Source organism: Pseudonaja textilis, chromosome 1 (assembly GCF_049901715.1).
Source record: "Pseudonaja textilis isolate UNSWEBS1 chromosome 1, rPseTex1.2, whole genome shotgun sequence".
Classification (NCBI taxonomy): Eukaryota; Metazoa; Chordata; class Lepidosauria; order Squamata; family Elapidae; genus Pseudonaja; species Pseudonaja textilis.
In genome coordinates this window covers 46,504,320-46,527,060 of record NC_141990.1, presented here as the reverse complement: position 1 = coordinate 46,527,060, position 22,741 = coordinate 46,504,320, and the positions used below count along the sequence as shown (strand labels likewise).

At 39.7% G+C, this 22,741-nt stretch overlaps 1 protein-coding gene across 2 annotated transcripts in view; it reads right to left on the bottom strand.

The window, feature by feature from the left end:
- Nucleotides 1-6,489: 6,489 nt before the first annotated feature.
- Nucleotides 6,490-22,741, bottom strand: part of VASH2 (vasohibin 2) — a 33,493-nt gene continuing 17,241 nt past the window's right edge. Inside the window, exons 6-9 of one of the 2 annotated variants that reach the window (XM_026695771.2) lie at nucleotides 20,523-20,904; nucleotides 17,672-17,787; nucleotides 15,767-15,805; nucleotides 6,490-7,456 (exon numbers count right to left, since the gene is read on the bottom strand). In XM_026695771.2, coding sequence (XP_026551556.1) covers nucleotides 7,384-7,456; nucleotides 15,767-15,805; nucleotides 17,672-17,787; nucleotides 20,523-20,904 — 610 coding nt within the window. In that variant the 3' untranslated portion in view covers nucleotides 6,490-7,383. The remainder of the gene's footprint in view (nucleotides 7,457-15,766; nucleotides 15,806-17,671; nucleotides 17,788-20,522; nucleotides 20,905-22,741) is intronic. The other variant, XM_026695772.2, reaches the window with a different exon arrangement.

Genomic DNA, 22,741 nt, shown 5'->3' with positions numbered 1-22,741 from the left:
GTTTATTAGCATAATTTTCAAGGTGAATAATATAACACATATCCTTATGTTCTTCCATGGAAACAGATCTCAGGTTATCTTTTAATTTGGCCTATGGGAAGTCATAGATCATGCAGGTAGAAACAAAAATGGTACCGTTTTCCTTTACAAGGAAAGGCAGCAAACAACAACACCATTAGGTGTGGATAGTTAGCATTACAGATAAGTCTGGGACTACTTTTACTGCCAACCCACTATTACTATAATTGCATCGCAGCCCAGCCTTGTTTCGTGGATCCAATGGTTGATCACATCGCTTGAGGGATAGTTTAAAACCTGGCATGTGAGACAGCTTCTGGAGACATACCACCTGTCTTAGAAAGTAGGAAAGCAATTTTGGATGCTGTGTTCATTTAAAAGACAGTATAGTTATATACAAATAAAATATTGCTAAGTACTGGAGGTCCTAGACAAAAAAACCTGTTCTCCAGACATATTCTCTGATAAAGTGGTCTCTTGGATGCCAAGCTTCACTATTTCTACTCAACAAGAGCCCAGCAGTTTATGATGATATGCATTTATTTTCTTTTACAAAGAGCAGAGCTAATTAACTGCATTTGAATATGTACAGCAACGAAAAGGATGTAGCTGATATCTTTGTTATGAAGGTTGCTACATTAAAAATAAAATCCAGACTCCGTTCTTCCCTATAGAGAATTGAACGAGCAGATGGAAATGCAATTCATTAGTTTAATCATCTAAATATAATTATCACTCTGCACTCTGCACCTTGGGGGAAGATACTTGCTGGTGGCTTAATAGGACACATGTAACATATGCAAATACGCTTTGGGTTGTGTAGCTCATTGACAAAAGGCACCATGTTTTCAGCACAACCTATTTGTATCCTGAATGTACCCTCATGCTGTTTCTATTTTGGATTGTAACCTAAACTTTATTACCTACCTTTAATGGTAGAATTTTAGACTTGCTGCTTTGATTGTTGAAGCAATCCTATGAACATGTTGGTGTGGAAAGGCAATAGCCCAGCAGTTAAGCATATGTTTAGCAGACCCAATTTCCATTTTTTTTAGCATCCCTGAGAGATACCAATTGGAACCGCTGCTTGTTGGTATAAACATTGCTGATTTAGATTTGTATTTACAAGTGCAGATCATATATTCTAAACATCCATGAAAGACACACACATGGACGGGCAATAAAGTAATATTTTGCAAAACGTGGGTTTTTTTTTTTTTGTAAAATAGTAAATCTTAAAATGAGAGCCAGTGTGATATAGTGGTTAAAGCACTAGACTAGAAACTAGAAGTCTGTGAATTGTAGCCTCCTCTTTAGGCAAAAAGCTAACTGGGTGATTTGGGACTATATAGCTTCCCATATATTAAAGAGAACCAATATTTTTCCATCCGGGGCTAAACATTTTTGTATAATTACTAATAAATAGGCTGCAATATTTTGTTTTGAAGGAAGTTTTAAAATTTTAGTACATGAAATTGGTGTTTTAAGACTTTTTTTGTGTGCGCCTTCAGCTCAGTTTTGATACCTGATGACTCCCTGCACTAGTTCTTGCAGTTTTCTTGGCAAGATTTTTTGGCCATTGCCTCCCTCTTAGGGCTGGGAAAGAGTAACTGGCCCAAAATCACCCAGTGGTTTGCTTAAGGTGAGTCTAGAATTCAGACTTCTAGTTTCTAATTTAGTGCCTTAACCACTATATCTACCAAACTGGCTGTCGTTTTAAGATTTACTATTTTACAAAAAAACATCTTTGCAAAATGCTACTTTATTGCCCATCCATATTCCCTATGGGTGTCTTTCATGAGCGTCTAGATAGAATATATGATCTGCCCTTGAAAATAAAACAGTAATAACTGAGCTGTTCTAAATTTTAAAAAATCCCTCAGCTATTTTACAAAAGATGTTTCAATTACTGAAACATCTGAAGGCTGATGGATGAGCAAAGTGATAATATACTTGAGTTCTTCTGAATGTGCTTAGTGAACCTGCAGAAAAGAGATGTGCTGAGCACAATAACCTTTGTTTAGCAGGTACAATATAATTGCTCTCGCTTATTATTTACATTTCGCTGTGGCTAACGGAAAGAAAATGAATGATGCAAAGTAAGCATATTTGCATGATACATTCAAATAGCATAGTGATTTTGCTGGCACATAAAAACTTGGCTGGAAATATTTGTACTGGAGTTTTGGGTGAGATGATGGCAAACTAAGGTTTCTCCAGAGGAGCAAAGACCATGACATGGCCAGAACCACTTGCTGGAAGCAGGATCAAGAGTTACATCTTTAAATATCCTTTTTTCCCCCTGATTTTTCCTTACCCTTTTTTCTGAACTTTGTATTTCTTTCAAATTTCCTTTTTTCTTTCTGATTCCAGTTTGTAATATCTTTTTGTATTGTTAAACTCTTTAATAGAAGTATTTTTTTTAAAAAAAAAAAACCTCCCTTGTACTGCCTCGCTCAGCAAGGTAGTACTGTAAGTTTATTGTTCTGTCTTTTCACACTTAAGAAACCCTCAGCCACTGATACTTCATGCTGAATCACATTCCCAGTTTCCTGGGAGAAAGTCCTACTAAATTCTTGATCCTTTGTATACAATTATAAGTAGGATCAAACTGTTACTCTGCTAACTCTTGTTCATTTATTTCCTGTTCGTGAATATGCATCACATTTGGGATTTTTTTTTTACATGACTTTGCAACCAAATTTTATGATAGTGTAATGGATCTTACTAATATATAAAGGAAAAACAATTAAAAGTAAGGCTTGAGCTTGTTTCATCTTTCATGAGTCAACTCTTCTACTATGTGATTTGCAAATGTGAAAAAGCAATTGCACCCTGGTTTAAAAAAAACTTAACTAAAATGATTACTAAGGATAGTAGATTAAACCAATAAAAATATGCATTTGAGCCAGCTGTGCTTTGGCTACTCACAAAGTTTGGCTCCTTTCATATTGAAGCTTCATTGCAGAGATACTAGAGTAATGTTATGTCCCACTGAAGTTTCTGAAGACCTCTGAAAAAAGTCATTGACTAAAAAGTCATCAGTCTAGACTGTAAAGACATTTTAATGCTTTGGGGATCCACTGTGTTAGAGGTGCAGTCTTGAAATGGAGGTTTGGGGCTTCTGGGGAAGATATTACAAACTGAAGATGGGCCTGTGAAAGAACTGATGACAGCAGTGAAGACCAAGGAACCAGTGAATAGACTGGTTCCTTGGAATTTTGTCACAAAGGGCAATTACTCACATGTGTCCTGGATGACAACTCAAGAGGAGACTGCATTGACTTTGCTTGTCCAAAGTGCAAGCTTCTGCATTTCTGAAGGGTACAAGAGGTGGCCACAACTATCATAAATAAATATGAGCCAGTTGTCAATTGTCCAAATTTTAATCATATGCCCATGGGGATGCTGCAATGGTCATAAGTATGAAAAACTCTCATAAGTCACTTTTCTCAAGTGTTGTAATTTCAAACAGTCATTAAACCATTGTAAGTCAAGGACTACCTGTATTTTAAAAATAAAGAAGTGGAGACGATTTGGGGAAATGGTGTATCTTCCCAAGAGTTGTTATTCTTCCAAAATCACTCTAAGAATGCAACCAGGATGTTTCAAGAACCTTAGAACATCCATAGTGCCTCAGGCTAAAATCAATGTTTATGACTCTATTATCAAAAACTACTGGGTAAAAATGAGATTTGAGGACTGTAACAAATTAGCAACTTCCTCATTAAGGATATTGATGCTCAAATTTGCAAAAAAGACCCACTTTAACAGGAGCGAATACTTTCTCCCAGAACTGTATACAAACATATGATGTATAAAACATTTCAAAACAAAGTAGAGAGGGTTGTATATTATATAAATGTAAACAGCACAAAATGTAATAAAAGCAGGGATCACTCTAAAATCTTTGTGGGTAACGTAATTCAGAACTGAGAGGAAGTATAACATTTGAACCCTTTTATGGACAATTCTGATCTTCAATCTTTTGCTCAAGATCTCAGTGGATTTCAATTTTAAGCCTCATCCACTCCAAATATTCTAGCATCTTTGAAAAAAGTCATTTATGTCTAATTCAACTCCATGCAATTAAAGTGGCAATATGTGTACCATTACTTAGAGAATTCTTGAATTGAGATGACAAGTGGAAGGTATAGATTTCAAATAAAGTACTTTTGCTGGAGACTTTCCAAATAGCTTTGAATATTATTATTTGAGCAGAACAAAATGGAATAACAAAGATAAGGCAATACTATTGCGAGAATTAGGGTGTTGTCCTCTACATGCAGTTTCTATAAAGATGGGTCGTGTTTCTTGGCAACTGTTACTTAGATCTGCAACATTCCCTCCCCTAATTCTAAATAATCCCCAAATTCCAGGAACAAATGAGGGGCACAGAGAATTTGTTGAAAATGAAGGGGAAGATGGGAAAGCCTTATTCTCTTATTCATAAATGAAGAAACATTAGATTCTAAGTTTTACCTTTCAGTCTGTTATTCCGTACCTTCTATTTATTCTATATGGAATTTTTCACATGAAGCTCTAGTTTATACACACACACACACACACTCTATTGAATTGTTTTGCATCACAAAGACGCTATATAAACTTTATAGTTACATTTATCTTAAAACATTTGCAAAGACTTTGTTTTTTAAAAAAGAGTCTTCCAAGACATTTTATTAAAGTTTCATGCTACACAAAACATACATGTGATAAGAAAAGAAAAAAAAGCATGCATGCTTCGTATTTGAAACAGAATCAATCCCATTTGACAAAGTAATGACAATACAAGCTTAGTCACCAAACTCACACTTTTTAAGATTTTTTTTTTAAAAGATAGGACACGTTGCTCTAGAATGTATGTGTACAGAAGGAAAACCACGGTCCTGGATACAAAGTATGAAAAGGGTTTGGAAAGACAACTAAAATCTGGTCATCTTTGTCCTTCATCATTCCTATTAATCTTGAGAGAAGTGGTGCAAGCAAATTCCATAAAGGATTATGCCTCAAACACTTCAAATATATAAGAAACATCAATTTTAAAAAAGCAAAATCACCTTTAGGGATTTCATAATAGATAGACATTGATTACCAAAAAATGCTATTTTTTAAATTAGCATTTTTTCTTCAATCGATTCCAAACACTTACTTTAAAAAATTGATTTAGGTTATCAGTAAATTAGAATTTACCAGGAACCCAATCTCAAAGCTGAAATATGAGATCCCTCTCTTCTACTACATGAGGACTATTCTTTTGCTCCATTCACTTTTAGCAGGGTAGTTGTCATGTGCTGGATATGGCTTTGTCTATGAATATGAAGTCCCTCCATTCTCACCTAACTATTTTTATGCTAGTTGCTCTTCACTTTGTCTTCATAGCAACCATCACAGAAGTAATAGAACTCCTTGTCCTTATTATTGCTGTTTATTTGGCACAAGGGATGGCCAATTCTAGAAAACACTACGAGTTGCTAGTTGAGAAATGCACTCACATGCCACTCTGATCTCTTAACTTGTACACTAGAAACTTGTATTATGGTTACGAGTAGATAGGAAGTTACTTTATATATTTTGAGGGAATCTGGTTGCATTAAATTAAAATTGCTTTGGGAAATATGTAACAAAACTAGTGGGTTATGTTGAGCTACTATGCTCTTGCCTACTTACCTCTTTACTTATTTACCCAATTACAATAGGAATAAGAGAAGAGGATAGGATTATCGTATCTGGGTTACAGAAATCTAAATGACCATTAGATGGCATCAAAGAACATCAGTTTGAAGCCATCTGATGGCCATTCAGATTTTGCAATCCAGATATGGTAACTAGTGTTAGATATGCATCAATTCACAGTTCTTCAGCAGCCGCCAACCCCCTTTCCCAATGAACAAGCTAGTGTTATTTATCTTTTATCCAAAATAACATATCCTTGTTGCATTGTGAAAATAGTTCCCTTTGGGCATGGATTTATTTATTCATTTTGATTTGAATTCAATGTCTATAAATGGTTGTTTTCTCCACGCTGACTGACTTCAAGTGGAATGTTTGATTATGATAAAAGATGTCAAGACATCTGCACAACATAAAGAATAGTGCATTCTTAAGATTCTGGTATTGTTTTAAAGGATTAAACACATAAATTGACTTTTACGACATCTGCACAAAACAATGAAAATAATCTTCAGTATGATCCAAAGGTTTCCTTTTTTTCTACTCTGGAGAATGCTCTCAAAGCAGAATGGAAAATGCCTATCATACATGTGAAGCACCAGTGACATACAGAAAACAGGATTAGTACTGGCAGACTCTGGGCTTCTTTTATACACAAAACCACATGGAGTCACACCAGAACCATTTGTGCTTTGACCATGAGATTAAGACTATGTGACAAAAATACTGCAAAAGGTTAGCTATTTGCTTCTTTTGAAATCATTATTAAATCTGGGGTATTTTTTTTAAGGTAGGCCATTAACTTCAACAGTTTGTTCAATCCTTAACAAAAGGCTTCAGTGCTTTTAAAGAAACACCTCATCATAATACTTGAAATTCCTTCACTGTACACATGCACATAAGGCAGAAGGGATGGGCTCGGCTACCAGAAAAACTGGGAACACAGTACAAATCCATTACAAAATCAAAATACTGTTAGTTTTGCATATTTGTAGTAAAGATTCTTGAGGTAATGTTGATATTTTGAAGAAGAGGGGGGAAAAAGAAACCCCAACCACATAAACTCTTGCTATTTTATTGCTGAATGTCACATTAAATGAGGTCCGACAGCAATTTCTGTTATGTCAAGCTCCACTGAAAGAGATCGTAGAGTTGCAAACTTCATTCTTTTCAATGGGACTCAGACAATCAAAGTTGATGCCAGGCCATGCCTTTTTCTGAATGCAATTACCACACACCCCCGCCCAGCATTTTTAAATACCATGGAGAAAAATACTTCCAGCATTGTCTTTTCTAATTCCTACAACACCACACGATGCTCCAAGCCAACAGAAAAGAGCCACCACAGAAACAGTAATTTCCTTTCAAAAGAAAACCAAGCCACACTAGTATCACCCCCCCAACACACATTTTTCAACTTGATAGAGATTAACAGTATTATCAGAGCTGAAGACGGTTTCTAATTTCTCTTTTCCTTGATTCCACTTCCCAAATTGAAAAATAAAAAAAACAAAAACAAAAATACCACCATAGTCACTTCTAGGATTCCTACTTTCCTGGTGAAATCATAAATAAAAACCTTACACGTTCATAATAAATAGTCATAGCTCCCCATCCCCACCCCCCACGTATCACAAGGTAAAGTGCGGCAAGAAACTCTCCAGAAGCCACGTGGCTTGGCCTCTGGTTTTCTCAGATCCGTAGCTGGTAACCAACTTCATTCAACGTAGAAAGGTCACCCCCATTTTTTTCCAAACCAGCTGGCCTAAAATCAAGAGAGAGAAATCAAAGTTAAAGCTTAGAACTAAACAACATGAAATATCAGAACAGGACCACTGCCAACAATTGCATCTGTATTAGTGATTGGCCTGTAATGCAGCCTTCGTGTTAATGTTTTCTAAGCTATATAGACTAAAACAGTGTTTTTCAAAGTTGACAACTTTAAGAAGTGTGGAATTCAATTTCCAGAATTTCCCAGCCAGAAATAGCAACTTAAAGTTGCCAAGTTTGAAAAACATTTGTCTAACCAATGTAAATCACTTTCAGGGGCATCCAGGTAGGAATGAAAAAGTCAAGATAATGGCCTCAATAAATGGCCTTTGTTTATTATGTGCCACATGCACGTAAGAATGGGTAGGAATTTGATTGGACAGTCTCACTACCATCTTGATTCCCACTGTGGATGCTCTGTTTTAAAATTGTGTGTTAAAAACTACTCTAAGAAAATTAAGAAGTTCTCTAAAATTAAGTATCAAACTAGATATCCTTACAGCCTGTGATTATCCATCATGCTTGGGATTTTTAAACACAAGATACAAGGTGAAGTTTTCCCCAAGGTGTTGTAGTTAGCCGGCAGCAGGGGCGGACAGCTGAGGAGAGCGAGGACTCAGAGGGGCCAGAACCATTAGGGAGTGGATTGCTGCCTTCACAGATTGTGGGGGCTGGCAGCAGTGAGGGGGAGGTTCCCAAGGAGTCTGTGCCAAGTGCGTGTGCGCGCAGGATTGTTCGCAGGAAAGAGCAGCTACAACAGCACGGGTGACTCGGGAGTAAGGCTGCAAGGTAATGGCCCCTCCTTCAAGAAGATAAAAGGCTGCTGTGAAGTGAACAGTCTTGGTAGGAAGCAAAGACATTTTGAAACTCAGCCTCATGGACATTACGGTTGGTATTTGAAGACTCTTGTGTTGTAAACTATTTCTTATCTGTTCGTTTTTGGCAGCCTTGCAAAACCTTGGCAAGGCTCTTTCTTGTTGGAGCTAATTAGTTGGAAGCAGCCTTTTATCTGTGAAGAAACAGGATTCATAGATGAAACATTAAAAGGTTGTGCTGCTGCCTTTGTTTTATGTTTGCTCTCTTGGAACCAGGTTAGGGGCAGAACACATGGTTGCTTATAAGCCAAGTTGCTTATTCAGTCCTTGCCAGACCAACTGTGCAGCCCAGGGGCAGGTTAAGTGAGAGCCTGTTTCATACCGTGTCACTTCAGCAGCTACTTTTACCTTGCTCAAATAAAAAATGCACAAACGACAAGTCAAAGCACCCTTGTTGGAAGTTACTTCTGCAAGCAGAGGATGTTGGAGGAATTGAATTACCCAGGAATAAAAGTTGCAACCTTCTACTTACGCTACTAAAAAAATCTTATTGCATGAAAGGAGCATATTATGTATTACAGTTGAAAAATGATAATCACCAGTTTTTCAGTGGCTTTAGGAGACCTTTTGTCTCCTAAAAAACTGTTTGAAAATTGCTAGGCGCAGAAGACTACTTAAGAAACCTTTTAGTCAATGTGCTACTAAGCGAAGCACATACATAACCAATGCTTTAAGAACATTTTTTCTTCAACATCAGCACATTAATAAAAACTAGCACCATATTTTAAGAATCATAGTAAGTTTAACTCATTTATTTAAAGAAACATGATTTGAGGATGGGGAAGCTGCAGCTCCCAATCCTTAATGAACTAAATCGCTCTACCTATTCTGAGATGAAAATCCAGGATCCTATAGATCAGCAATATGTAGAGGGCCATTGTTCTGCATCTCTACTAATAGATTATAGCAAAATACCATATTATGAAAATCACATACTCTGTAATAGTATGTGGCAAATACCTCTGAAGTCAGGGCAAAGAGGTCTACTAAGGGAACAGTTTGATAAGAGACAGCACAGCCCACACACATGGATAGTGTGCAGAGCAAAAGGCTCTGAATAGACCCTCTCTAGTTTCTTGGGAAGAAAAATGGGAAGAATTGTACTTTCAGACATGCATGATTCAGTCAACATAGCTTTACAATAAACTAAAATTAGCTCAACTGGTTGTGATTCCTACCTGGTTAACCCCAATGAGGTCAATATCAAGGAGGCCACACAGAATAATCCATGACTCTAAAAGAGATAATCAAGGAAGACTTCCTAAAGGAGATGAGAAGGGATTGTAACTGTGAACTTGCAAGATGTAGAGTAGACCCAGCCTCATGGGATAAACCAGATAGGAATCAGTACAGTACAGTGCTGTTCTCAGCTATCCCATTTTCTTTATAGTCCAACAAACTAAGGATGGTTCCTTCTGAATCACTTGTCCCATCCACTATTAATCTGTAGACTAAACTGTCTCATCTCTGATTTTTCCCTTGGCAGTGTCTCCTTGCCAAATCCCTCAAAGTCTTTTCCACAGACCATTACACACTTTAAGCTAACACCTTGTGGGCATTTAGTCCTGATAAGAGAAACTCAAATATCTTCCTGTAGCATTCGGAAAAGACTGAGCTGAAGTCTTCACTCCGGTCCGTGTTTCCAGTGGGAACATGGACCGTTCCTATTGGCTGATGCCGTTTGACAGCCGGCTATAAAAGGGAGCTGTCAAATAGCATCAGCTGTTGTCCGCCAGCTGGCTGCATTGTTAGCGCGGCAGCTGCAGCAACCCTTTATTGTTACAATAAAGTAAAAGCTGAAGTTCGCTCCATGTTCGCCTCAGGTTATTCCGCCGCTCCACAACACTGGCGTCGAGAGCAGGATACTTATAAGAGGCAACCAGGCAAAGAATCGCTGAGCGAAGTCACTACAAAAAAGAGCCAAAGTCACTACCAAGCTGTATGTCACTTTAAAAGCTTACTGTCACTATTCGCAAGCGCGAATTTCAACTTTCCTCGGAAGATCCGGCACTGCTGAGTCGAGATGACTTCGAACCCTGCATTCCCGCCTTTCAGACTGACAGCAGAAACAAGGGAATCCTACAGAAACTGATTTGACTGTTTCCTAGATGCCATAGACCTCGCTGACATTTCCGACCATAGGAAAAAGTCCTACTTTTTAAGTTTTTGCGGAGCCACAGTGTTTGACACTGCTACGGCATTATTGGCTCCACGTTCAATTAAGACTGTTCCATCAGAAGAATTGCAGGAAATTCTTTTCAACCACTATTCCCCTAAGCCATCCCGAATTGCCAGGCGTCATGCTTTTAGGAGACGGGTTCAGGCTGAGGGAGAGACTATTAGTGGGTACATGGCTGCCCTACGAACAGCTGCCTTGCATTGTGGGTTTAGAGACTATCTGGAAGACATGTTATTAGACCAACTAGTTTGTGGAGTCAGGGATTTAAGGCTACAAAGGTGTCTATTGGCTAAAGGGGATTTAACCCTTAAATTAGCAATTGAAGAGTCTCAAGCTGCTGAACTATCAGCACTTTCAGCAGCAGAAATTCAGGAAAATCCAATTAGCCAAAGCAGCTCAGCCATCCATTACGATGAAGCCTCCGCAGAAGAAGGCTATGAAGAGGCTAATGATGTAAATCGCCTCAGGCAGCAAAAAACCAGTCAAAGGGAGAACAGACCAAACCCCAATCTACCTCCACGGTCTCAGCCCATTTGTCTAAGCTATGGGGGAAACCACTTCAGGGCATCCTGCAAGTTCAGGAATGCCATTTGTCTAAAATGCCAGAGGAAGGGTCATTTAGCCAGGATCTGTCAAGCAGGAAAGACTTTTGCCCAAAAACCTCAGACAACCCAACATTTCCAAAAACAAGTTGAAGACTGTTTTACCTGCTATCAAGCGAAGCTGACTGACAAAGGCTCTAACAAAATCAGTGTTTTTGTTTCTATAGAAGGGAAACCTTGCAGGATGGAGGTTGACACAGGCTCAGCACTATCCATCATCTCATGGAGCACCTTGAAACTTCCCAAAATGGCTAAGAAGAAGCTTCACGGCTGCCAGTTAACCCTACGTGACTGCCAAGGCAGAACCATCCCAGTCATTGGAAAAGGCAAGTTTTTTTGTTCAATTTCAAAATTTTAAAGGTCACTTGCCTTTAGTGGTAGTGGATGGTGCCCTCCCTAGACAGTTGGGGTTAGACTAGTTCCCTGCCCTTGGCCTCCATATAAGTGGAATCCACTCTATTACAAATGCTGAAGTGAACACCTTGTTTAATGACTATGCTGATGTATTCAGCGAGGGGCTGGGCTGTTATTCAGGAACCCAAATATCTTTCAACTTGGACCCTCAGGCAGTACCAATCCGTTTAAAGCCACGAAAGGTACCTTTTGCAATCTGCCCCAAATTAGACATGGAGCTTGACAAATTAATTAAACAGGGTATATTAGAGCCTGTGGGCTTCGCAAAATGGGAAACTCCAATAGTGACACCCCTGAAGAAAGATGGTAGCGTAAGAATCTGCGCAGATTACAAGACGTCACTGAATAAATATTTACAAATCAGCGCTTATCCAGTCCCTGTTATCCAGCACCTACTACATTCTTTTGAGCCAGGAACCATTTTCACAAAATTAGACATGTCACAGGCCTATCAACAGTTTCCTGTTGATGACAAAGCCGCTGTGTGGCCCCAGGGATTTTCCAATCTTTAATGGAAAGACTTCTTCAAGGATTACCAGGTGTAATTCCGTATTTTGACGACATTTTAATATCTGCCCCTGACAAGTCTCAATTACTGCAAAGAGTCAGAGGAGTCCTCGATCGTTTCAGGAAGCATGGTCTTAAGCTAAAAAAAAGAGAAGTGCACTATTGCCACCCCACAGGTAGAATTGACGCCTCTGGTATTCACCCAATTGAATCCAAAGTAAGGGCTATTCACGAGGCACCCACACCAACTAACAAAACTGAGCTCCAGGCCTTTTTAGGACTTCTTAACTTTTACGCTTCAATTTTTGCCACATAAAGCTTCCGTTGCAGAGCCTCTGCACAGACTCTTGGATAAGCAATCCCCCTGGCACTGGGGACCTAAGAAAGCCCATGCTTTCCGTGCAGTCAAATCATTGCTCACATCCGATGCTGTTCTGATCCAATTTAATGACCTTTAGTTTTAGTAGTAGATGCTTCTCCTTTTGGCATAGGTGCCGTTTTAAGTCATAGACTGCCTAATGGTTCTGAGGCACCCATTGCCTTTTTCTCCAGAACTTTTTCCCCAGCTGAGCACAACTACAGCCAAATTGACAAGGAGGCTTTGGCTGCAGTTGCTTCTGTCAAAAAATTCCATGAGATTCTATATAAACACTATTTTGAGTTGGTTATGGATCACAAGCCTCTGTTAGGCCTTCTGTCAGGCGATAGACAAACTCCTCAGATTTTGTCTCCAAGGATGACCAGGTGGACTTTATTTTTGTCTGCCTATTCCTATACACTGGTTTATCTAGCTGGCAAGAGTCTCTGCCACGCTGATGCTCTTAGTCGCTGCCCCCTGCCTGTTCCTGTGGAGGACCCTGCACCAACTAATGCTGTGTTCCTGATCAACGATCTCAAACTTCCCATCACCGCCCTTGATATCGCTGCCCACTCTGCCAGGGACAAGGTAATCGCCCAAGTCCTTGACTGGGTGGGAAGGGGGTGGCCTGCAATTCCTTATGCCCCCGAATTCATGCCTTTCAAAACTCACCAGCAAGAACTGTCTTCTTTGCAAGGCTGTTTACTTTGGGGAACTAGGGTAGTTACCCCTTCCAAGTTGCAAGACTCAGTTTTAAAGGTCCTGCATGAAGGGCATCCTGGCATTGTCAGAATGAAAGCCCTAGCTCGCAGTTATGTATGGTGGCCGGGCATGGATGCTCAGATTACAAGTTGGGTGAATGCTTGTCAGCCATGCCAAGTTACCAGACCTGCTCCACCCACATCCACTCCAGGCAGGTGGGAAGATTCTGGGACCCCTTGATCCCAGGTGCATATTGATCTGGCTGGCCCCTTTCACGGGCGTACATTCCTGGTGATGGTTGATTCTTTTTCTAAATGCGTAGAGCTGACCTTGATGACCACCACAACTTCAGAAGCCATCACTAAGGCTGTATCAAGGATATTCGTTACCCATGGCCTCCCTGACACTATCGTGTCTGATAACGGCCCCCACTTTACTTCCTGTGAGTTTGAGGTCTTCCTAGCTAACCTGGGAATCAGGCACGCACTTACAGCTCCTTTTCATCCTGCCAGTAATGGCCTGGCTGAAAGAGCAATCAGATCTGCTAAGGAGGTCCTGGAAAGGCTTGGGCCCATAGATCGGCACTCTAGGCTTGCTAAGTATCTTCTAACCCAGCACACGACTCCCTGTGCCACTACTAATAGGTCCCCGGCTGAACTTCTCATGGGTAGACGTCTGAGGACTACTTCAGACAGACTCCATCCATATTATGCCCCAGTCATGCCCCTAGGATCAAATAGCCAGGCAAGGGAGTTCGCTGAAAATGACCAGGTCTATGCCCAGAATTATGTGGGACACCCTTTGTGGATGCCTGGGCAGATTGTGGTGGTAACCAGTCCTAAGTCTTACAGGGTCCAACTGCAAGACGGGTGCATCTGGCGCCGCCTTATCAATCAACTTAGAAGGCGTTGGAGTTCATCTGCAGATGGCCCACTAGACGTTCCTGCAACAGAGAAACTGCCGGCGCCCGAAGAAACTTCCCACGAATCTGACAGGACTGCAAGCCTACCTCAGCAGCCATCTGTCCCTCGCCCAGAGACGCCTGAAGCCAAGACGCCAACTTCATTGGCACCAGAAGTTGCCCAACAAGCAGAAAAGTTCCTTCCAGCAGCAGCTTCGTCAGAACCTAGAAGATCTGGCCGCCTGCGCAAGCGCCCGAGTTATCTGAAGGACTAAGCATGCTCCGTTCTGGGGGAAAGGAGTGAGGCGTTCGGAAAAGACTGAGCTGAAGTCTTCACTCTGGTCTGTGTTTCCAGCGGGAACATGGACCGTTCCTATTGGCTGATGCCGTTTGACAGCCGGCTATAAAAGGGAGCTGTCAAACAGCATCAGCTGTTGTCCGCCAGCTGGCTGCCTTGTTAGCGCGGCAGCTGCGGCAACCCTTTATTGTTACAATAAAGTAAAAGCTGAAGTTCACTCCGTGTTCGCCTCAGGTTATTCCGCCGCTCCACAACACTTCCTTTCAAATCATATGCTAAAAAATTAAAGGATTGAATCTGCAGAACCTCCCTGGATTTGGAAGAGGTTCAAGACGCCAGCCTCTAAACAGCCTTGTCAATTCCAAACAACAGGAAAGCCACAGTTAGCACTCCGAAAGAGGCTGCTTGTTCAGCTGACATCTTAGTCAAAGAGATATCCCCCCCCACCAGGCATATGTGTCATCCTAGCACCTGTGAAACAGCCCAATACATGAGGCTGAAAATATCCCCTAAAAAGGCAGGAAGGAGATTGAACAGAGATTTGTAACCTCTGATAACTATAATTATCCAGACACTAAACATGGAGAATTCCAACCAAAAGCTCCCAAGAATGTTACACTATGAATCCATGTGTAAAATAGCAACCTGCAGTTAACTGAGCAGCTGCTATGAATGCCAAATTATATTTAGAGAGGGAGCTTAGAGAAATGTTTGGCTGTTTAAGGAACAAATAAAAAGCCTTCACAGTAGCTCAGCTAAAGGAAGATGTAACTATTGTTAAATTGCACGGAGTTCTTGTGGATGTTGTCACTAACTTTTCACTGTTTTATTCCAGAGACTGGCTACTCTATTTGATTTTAGGGACAGATTTGGAATTCAGGAAATGTCTTCTGGATATTCACACAAAATGGCTGCCATACAAGGGTTTGTCTATTGACAACATGGCTGCCAATGGTGAATGATGTCCCTGCTCTGCTCTCAGTCACACTAGTTTACTCTTGTCGTTTCTTTTTTCCTGGACAGATGGGTTTATTTCCAAAGGGACCAATTCACCATTAACATTTTTTAAAGAACGTCTTGTGCTCCTCAGCATTCCTATAATGGTAGGGAATGACATTCTGCTTTTCTTTTATTTGAAAAAGGTTTTACTTTAAAAGTTTGGCAGCTGAAATATTGGCAGGCCTAAGCCCCATAAGCATGGGCACTTTACTTTTGCCCACCCCAGCTACAATTTAAGGATCTTCATGCAAACCTTCATCTATACATCTAATGATTTCTGTATAGCTATTTACTTATACTACAGTCATGATGCTTCAAGAAATATTGACAGATGCACTAACCAATCCAGCACTGCAATTTCTAGACATGTCTAGCATTTTTCATTTAGAAATAAAGTTTGGTCAATTAATTTATAATTTATTTTCCAAACTTCAGAATACTATCACTACGAAAGAACATTCAATTGATACCTGAAGACTCCTGATAGCCGAATAGGACTCAGTTTCTGCCTAAAAAGATTGAAAAAGCAAAATCTGCTAAGATATATATTTTAAAATATCGACTACATTTCAACAATTCTCTTCTTCAGTTTTGCATGTTCCATTCTAGTTACTTAGCATTACAGCACTAATGTCAACTTATTTTGGCAATTTAACTACATTTCCCATTTGCAAATATATTAAATGATAAGTATATGGCTGATCTTCATTTTCTACATTTCTATCTCTAAGGACCATTTTCATTATGTATTTGTTGATGAACCCAAAGGTGGACTTTCCCAGTCAGGGAAAAGGCCATGCCATCTGAAGATAATGGGAATTTTAGATGGAGGGTACCTGGTTGCAGGTAGCTTCCATAAATAATTTATCTTGAAATCACTGGCTCTAGACCAGTTTTTTCTCAGCATCATCAACTTGATGTCATTAACAAGATGTGGATTTCAACTCCCAAAATTCTCTAGCTAGCACAGGGAATTCTGGGAATTGAAGCTACACATCTTGCAGTTGAAGAGGCTGGAAAATGCAACTCTGACAAATCTGACCAAAATACGGAGCATGCATATCATTTCCACTGGAGCTTACTTGGCCTCTCAGATTTTTATCTACTGACTAACTGTGCATCTTATAACAAGTATGCCTAGATTTCTGTTTGTAGATTTAACTTTTTTACTGGAAGCCTCAGATCCACCAACAAGTAGTTGGCTCTTGGAAGTTGCAAGAGTATGCTCTTAAAATTAAAGAAGCATATCTCTTGAGCTCATGTGTGGTTTGTTTTCAGAACCAGAACCAAATGCACAATTCTTTCATACAAAAGCCCATCTCAGTCTTGGCCCAGCCTTTCCTAATTCTAACAGCCTGTTTTATACAGCGAGGAAACATTTGTGATCGATGTTCTAGACAGACAGCCTGTATTCTTCTGGATACTACACTACACTCCATTCATTATTCCCAACAGCCTCCAATCAGGCTGATTATTCTGTTCATTCTCCCAACTTTCTTAATATCTTCTGCTTTAAGATTCTTCAATAGGTAGCTCCATTTGATTGTCATCAGAGAATAATATATGTTTCATGTTACAAGATGGAGATCTGGCTGTTCAGGATTCCATTCCATTCCATACCTCCTCAATAGGGTTTTCTGTTTCCTCTCCAATCATTTGTCAGCATCCCATGGCCATTGATGCCCTTAGTCTTCACTTCAACTTAAACAATTCCTTTCCGCAAGGATGCTTTTCTACATAGACTAGCAAACTTTGAAATAACTCCTAGCCTGTTTACACAACCTTCTTTTAAGTACATGGAGCCATTTTACTGACTCATAGTTTCAACACTGGAAGCAGTAGGAAATTATGTCTGGGAGCCAGAAACCCCTCCTGATTTGAAGCAAACTGCCCAAACATCAGCTAGGAAATGCAAAGCTACCTCCCACCCAGTTTTCCATTCTCACAGTTGTAGATTATAGAGAGATTTGATATCCGAAGGCTTGACTTAAAATACACACCATAGTAACTTACTTAAACTGTTCCATATCAAACATCTGGAAACGATCTATTTCTATCATCTCTATGAAATACATATGAAAATAAGCATGCACACACACACACACATACATTAATTGGGAAATCTACATGTGCTAGCACAAATTCCATCATGGCAGATAAACAAAAAATAAAAGCAAGAAATAAAATTAATTACGGTAAACATGTTGTTCTCCAAGGAAGGTAGTTCCAACATTACTGATCTTGATTATTTTTTTTAAAACACAAATTTCCAAAGAACTCAAATATTTCCTAGTGTAGACACAGACTCTGAAGTCCTAGAGCATACTACCCATGTCTCATCATGTCACAGAATCACTCAGAATCGCAACACTCACGATTTGTCTCTTCGACAGGTCCGCCTCTGAGGGCTGGCTTGTCTTCGTCGAGGGGACAAGGACTTTCCTCGGGATCTCTGCTTGACTGGAGAATGGGCACTTGCAGGCTTTAAAATCTTGAGAGAGAAAAATGATTTTATATCCAGATGTATTTATTCATAATAGCTGGCTTTCACAAAGCTTTTATATTTTAATAAGTCATAAAAGGTATATAATGATTTCTCTGCTACAAATATGTAGAATTTGTGTTATGCTTTTCACTTTTTTATTACAAATAAATGGAGAACAATCTTAGACCAGGATTTCTCAACTGTAGTAGCTTTAAGACATGCGGACTCCCAGAATTCCTCGCCAGTGTGCTCGGGAATTCTGGAGATAGAAGTCACACATCTTAAAGTAGCCAAGGTTGAAAAACACTGCCTTTGATCATGTCCAATGGTTCATTCAAGCTGGCTCAGAATGTTGGATGTAAAGCTCCCCTTCAAATATTTTTTATTTCTTTATTTGTTTGCTTTTTGAAACACACTCCCACATTCTCATGCTGATGAACTTTTGAGCTCCAGATTGAAACAATTTGATGGACATAACATTTGAGGACATCAAATTGTCAATCTCTGATCCACATTGACTTGTTACAGTTCTCCAGGGCTTCTGCGCTTAGTGTTTTTCCTGTCTAGCCTGAGAGGATTGTTTTTTTCTTGAGATCTTTCATGTTCAAAGCATTGACTGAAAAGCAAATGGAAAAGGAATAGAAACCCAGTATCTGTGAGCTACCAGGAATTTATTTTTACTATCTCTTGAAAATGTTAGGAAATGATGCCAGTAATATATATTTATCCTTTGGAAACTGTTCCTAAAATAACCTCCTAGTAATCTATCATTATTGAGAAAAAAATCATCATTTTTCTCATATAATTTTTTATTCCAAATTATTACATAAGTAGTCCATGACTTATGACTACAACCAGAATCAGAACTTCTGTTGTTAAGCATGGTGGTTTTTAAGTGAGATGTGTCCAATATTATGGCTTATTTTGTCATGGTGTTATGCAAATCAGCTTCCCAGAAGACAGCTGACTGCTTGCCAGAAGACAGCTGGGAAGCTGCAAATGGCAATCACATGACCCTAGGACATTGCAATTGCCTTAAACACATGCCAGTGGCCAAGGACTCAAATTTTAATAACATACCCATGGGAATTCTGCAATGATTGTAACTGTGAGGACTTATTGCAAGTCACTTTTTAGTGCCATTGTAACTTCGGATAGTCACTAAATGAAGGATTGTAAGTGAAGAAGTACTCGTATATGGGAACTGAAGTGTAGAAATTAGCCTCTTGACTAAGAAAGTTAATCGTCAATAAATTAGAAAGACTGTTATTCAACTCTATAATCTGTATGCCACAGTGTTATTGTCCCAGAGATAAAAGCAAAAATTCTGTAAAGTTTGAAAGCCAAAAATTCAACTTTGCATTGATTCCATTAACTGATTGTCAGAAGAAAATATTTATGGGAGCCACGTGCTAAATCAATGTAGAATTACTTAGAATAATTTGTTTAGGCATTAAACAAATATTCTTGAAGAGAATAAAGACATACAGCAGATACACACCTACACATAGACCTGCCATCCCACAACCCACTGGATTTGCCTATAAAAAGGGTGAATGTACTTGCTGAGTCATTCTCAATTGCTATGGTCTGCATTCTAAGGGGTAGAAGGCAGGGCCATGGTAGGAAATTAGATTCCAAAGAGACAAAGAATGGAGACATGCAAAGTGGTGCATAAATCTCTTAAGTATAAACATGTACCTTAGAAGAAACCCCACCACTGCAAAGGGTAATATATCTAAGAAATAATATCACTGCTTTGCTGTCAAGATATAAAATATTGCGGGAAATCAACCTGCACAGAAAAATCTTCTCAATCCATAGATTTAGATACATGACTATACACAAGCATAACTAATAATGAAATCATTTTCTGAAACACCATCAATACAAAAAAGCAAAGCTTCAGAGTACTCTAAGGTTGCAGAAATCAAAAACTCAAAACAATTCAACAAGAATTGAGCAAACTCGGGGAGTGCTGCTTGCTAAATGTTGCAGGACTCACACATGCAAACTTATTTTGGAAAGCAATAGTTACAACGTCAAAATATCTGGCATCATTTCCTCCAGAAATTGGAGCTTTCAAACTGACATGGCCATGCTTGGCTTAATGCATGCAAGCTAAAGTGTTGCCCACAGATAACCCTGGTTTCAAAATCCAGCAGTGCAGCAGTTATTTATCCACTGGCTGCATCTTAGTTGTATAAATCCAGACAACTTTTAAGGGGACAGCCAACAGATTTTTTTTTAAAAGGCCTTTCCTGTACTTTTGGTCAATTGATAGTTTCAAGTGCTAAAAGGAAAAAAATTCAGGAAAGAATCAATGGAACTGGAGAAAAAAGTGTCAGGCATGGAATAACCAGAGGGTGTATTGGCAGCTGGAGGATTCCCCCCTCCCCCACATACCGGATGACAATGGTTAGGGCTGGAATTTTAGTGAAGAAAACTGCCTAAACCTCTTTGAACGTTGTGCATGAGTGCTGAATGAAACGCAGAACAGCAGAGATCTATTCCGGGCATACAATAAGATACTACCAGCTCTCGGATGGGATGGAAGTATGACAAAGTAGCCAGGTAGATCAGGCCATATTCATTGATCTTTGATGAAATCAGCCAAATGACACAGGAACTTGCCTTATCTACAACCTTCCCAAGCAATACAGTTTCCCATTTTCACCCGAGAACCATTTGTGAGAACTAAGCTTCTGCCACTTTCCAAATGTCACAGAAACAGTACATACCTTCATCCTCATGTCCCTGGCATATTTCTCCAACTCCTTCCTTATCTCTGTCCGCATCATCTTTGACATATTAAGTACCAACTGCTTCCATTCGATGGGCTGAAAACTGTGAGGTTCATGAGGGACATACAATCCAATCTTCACTTTTTTAACTGAGTGTAAATACTTTTTATAGGAGTCTTCAAATTCAAAGATGAGGTCACTCAGAGTTCGGTAGATTAAGGGCTTGTCCATCAACTCTGACCTTCGGCTCATGCCCAGTGATCCATATCGGCCATTGAAATAAATTCCAAGCACCACGTGATGAAAATTGCTCCCTGAGAAGTGGGATTTAAAGCTGATTGGGAATCGTTCGACAGAAGACTGCCCGTTGGTTAAGTATCTGGTAAGGGCCATGTCAAGGCAACAACAAAGCAAAGACTCCAAATAATAGAAAACGTTTTCCAGGTGTAACTACCTCCGATTTGATGCTCTTTTCTACTGATTCACATTGTTCCTCCATTCACCCCTCTGTTCGTTGTCCAGTCAAGATAGATAAAAGGTCTTTCTAGTGTGGCCATGTGCTTAAACCCCTTGGAAGATATATTTGGTGTGAAACAATCCAAGTCCAGTTCAAAAATAAAGAATGAATATCAGGGACTGCTGAAGACCCTGATATTTAAGATCAGCAGTGTCTGTGGACTTTGTGTGTGTCTAAATCAGTAAGAGGACTGTGATGACCCGGGGCATGGCACAAAGTCAACACAGTCAGATAATCAATAAGAGTCCTTTAATAGCTCCAACTTTGCCTCCAATGTCCAGGTTACCTTCTGGCTGGAGAAAAACTCTCCCAGGAACAGCCTTTAACTGCAGAGAATCAAGTCCAAAACATGGTCAACAAAAACTGCAACTTTAAGTCCAATCAAGCCAAACTGAAGCAATGGCAGGGCAGGAGCAAGAATTCCAGACTTGAAGGCACAGCAAAACTCACACAGTTGGGAAGACGTCAGGAACACAGATAAACAAAGTCAACACAAGATAAAGTTACATTTGCTCCCAGCAGCTGCTGCACGCAGGCAGACTGCATGTCTCTTAAACTTTTTTCCCAGGTGTGGCTAATGAAGGGAATCCAGGGCCCTTTCCTCCCCTGTAAGCCACGCAACCCACATTGCTCTCTTCTCCATTCGTCCCTGCGTGCCCTAAGATGAAGAAGGGTAGACCTGGATCTTCCTCTGAATTCCCTCTCTCTTGCTCTACATCTCTCTTGCTCTGCCCAGCCAAACTTTGCCCTTCCCCAGCCTCCTCTACAGACAATGGAGCCACACTCCCACTGGGCCCTGTCAGCTGTTCGTCTTCCTCTTCAGATTCAGACTCTGACAGGGTCATGACAATGATAGAGAGTTTTGTGATGCAAGCCTTATTCCTTTTGTTCATATGGAAATCACATCCATGTTCAAAAAGACAATTTGTATCACAATGCTCCATCTGACTCCATCATTCCTTTCCAAAGGAAAGGTGTATCCAGCCTCTGTTTAACTATTTTCCTCATCCTGTGAGGCAAACAATGGTAAAACACGAAAGCTTCATTATCATTTCATTCTCAAAGCAAGAGGATACAGCCACTGTTCTGATAGATCAGCCCCCTATTTCTGCTTTGAAGGACACTTCTGACTTAATTCTCCTAATCTCCACACTTCAGTCTCAAGATTCCCCTTCTCCTCCCAACGTAATTGGTCTTATGTAATTGAAAGATTAAGAAATCCATCTCAAAATATTTCTATCCACTCCATTTTCAAAAAAAGCCAAGCAATTTTTCTTTCTACACTCTTCATATGCCCCATCGCTGCTTAAATGGAAAAGTATCATTCGATTTTTGCATGAAGGATGAGCATGACACAATCAGGCATAAAAATGCTATTTTAAGATAAGTTGGTGAGAGGTATTTTCTTACAGCCTTCTAAGTTTCTGGCTTCTATAGCATTTGCAGTTATTTCCTTGCTCTTCCTACTTCATTCTCCTTAAAAAACTAAAATCATATCCAACAAAGACACTAACAGGGCAAGCCATTTCAACATCGACACCATTTACCATCATCATTCGTCACTTAGCCTTCCACCAGATATGAACCTGGTCAAAGCTGCTACTTTAATTGGAAGCAAATGAAAGAGTTTTCCAGGATTAAGGATATATCTAATATTTCCCAATTTCTTTCATTCAAAATTTCCAGGACATCACTATTA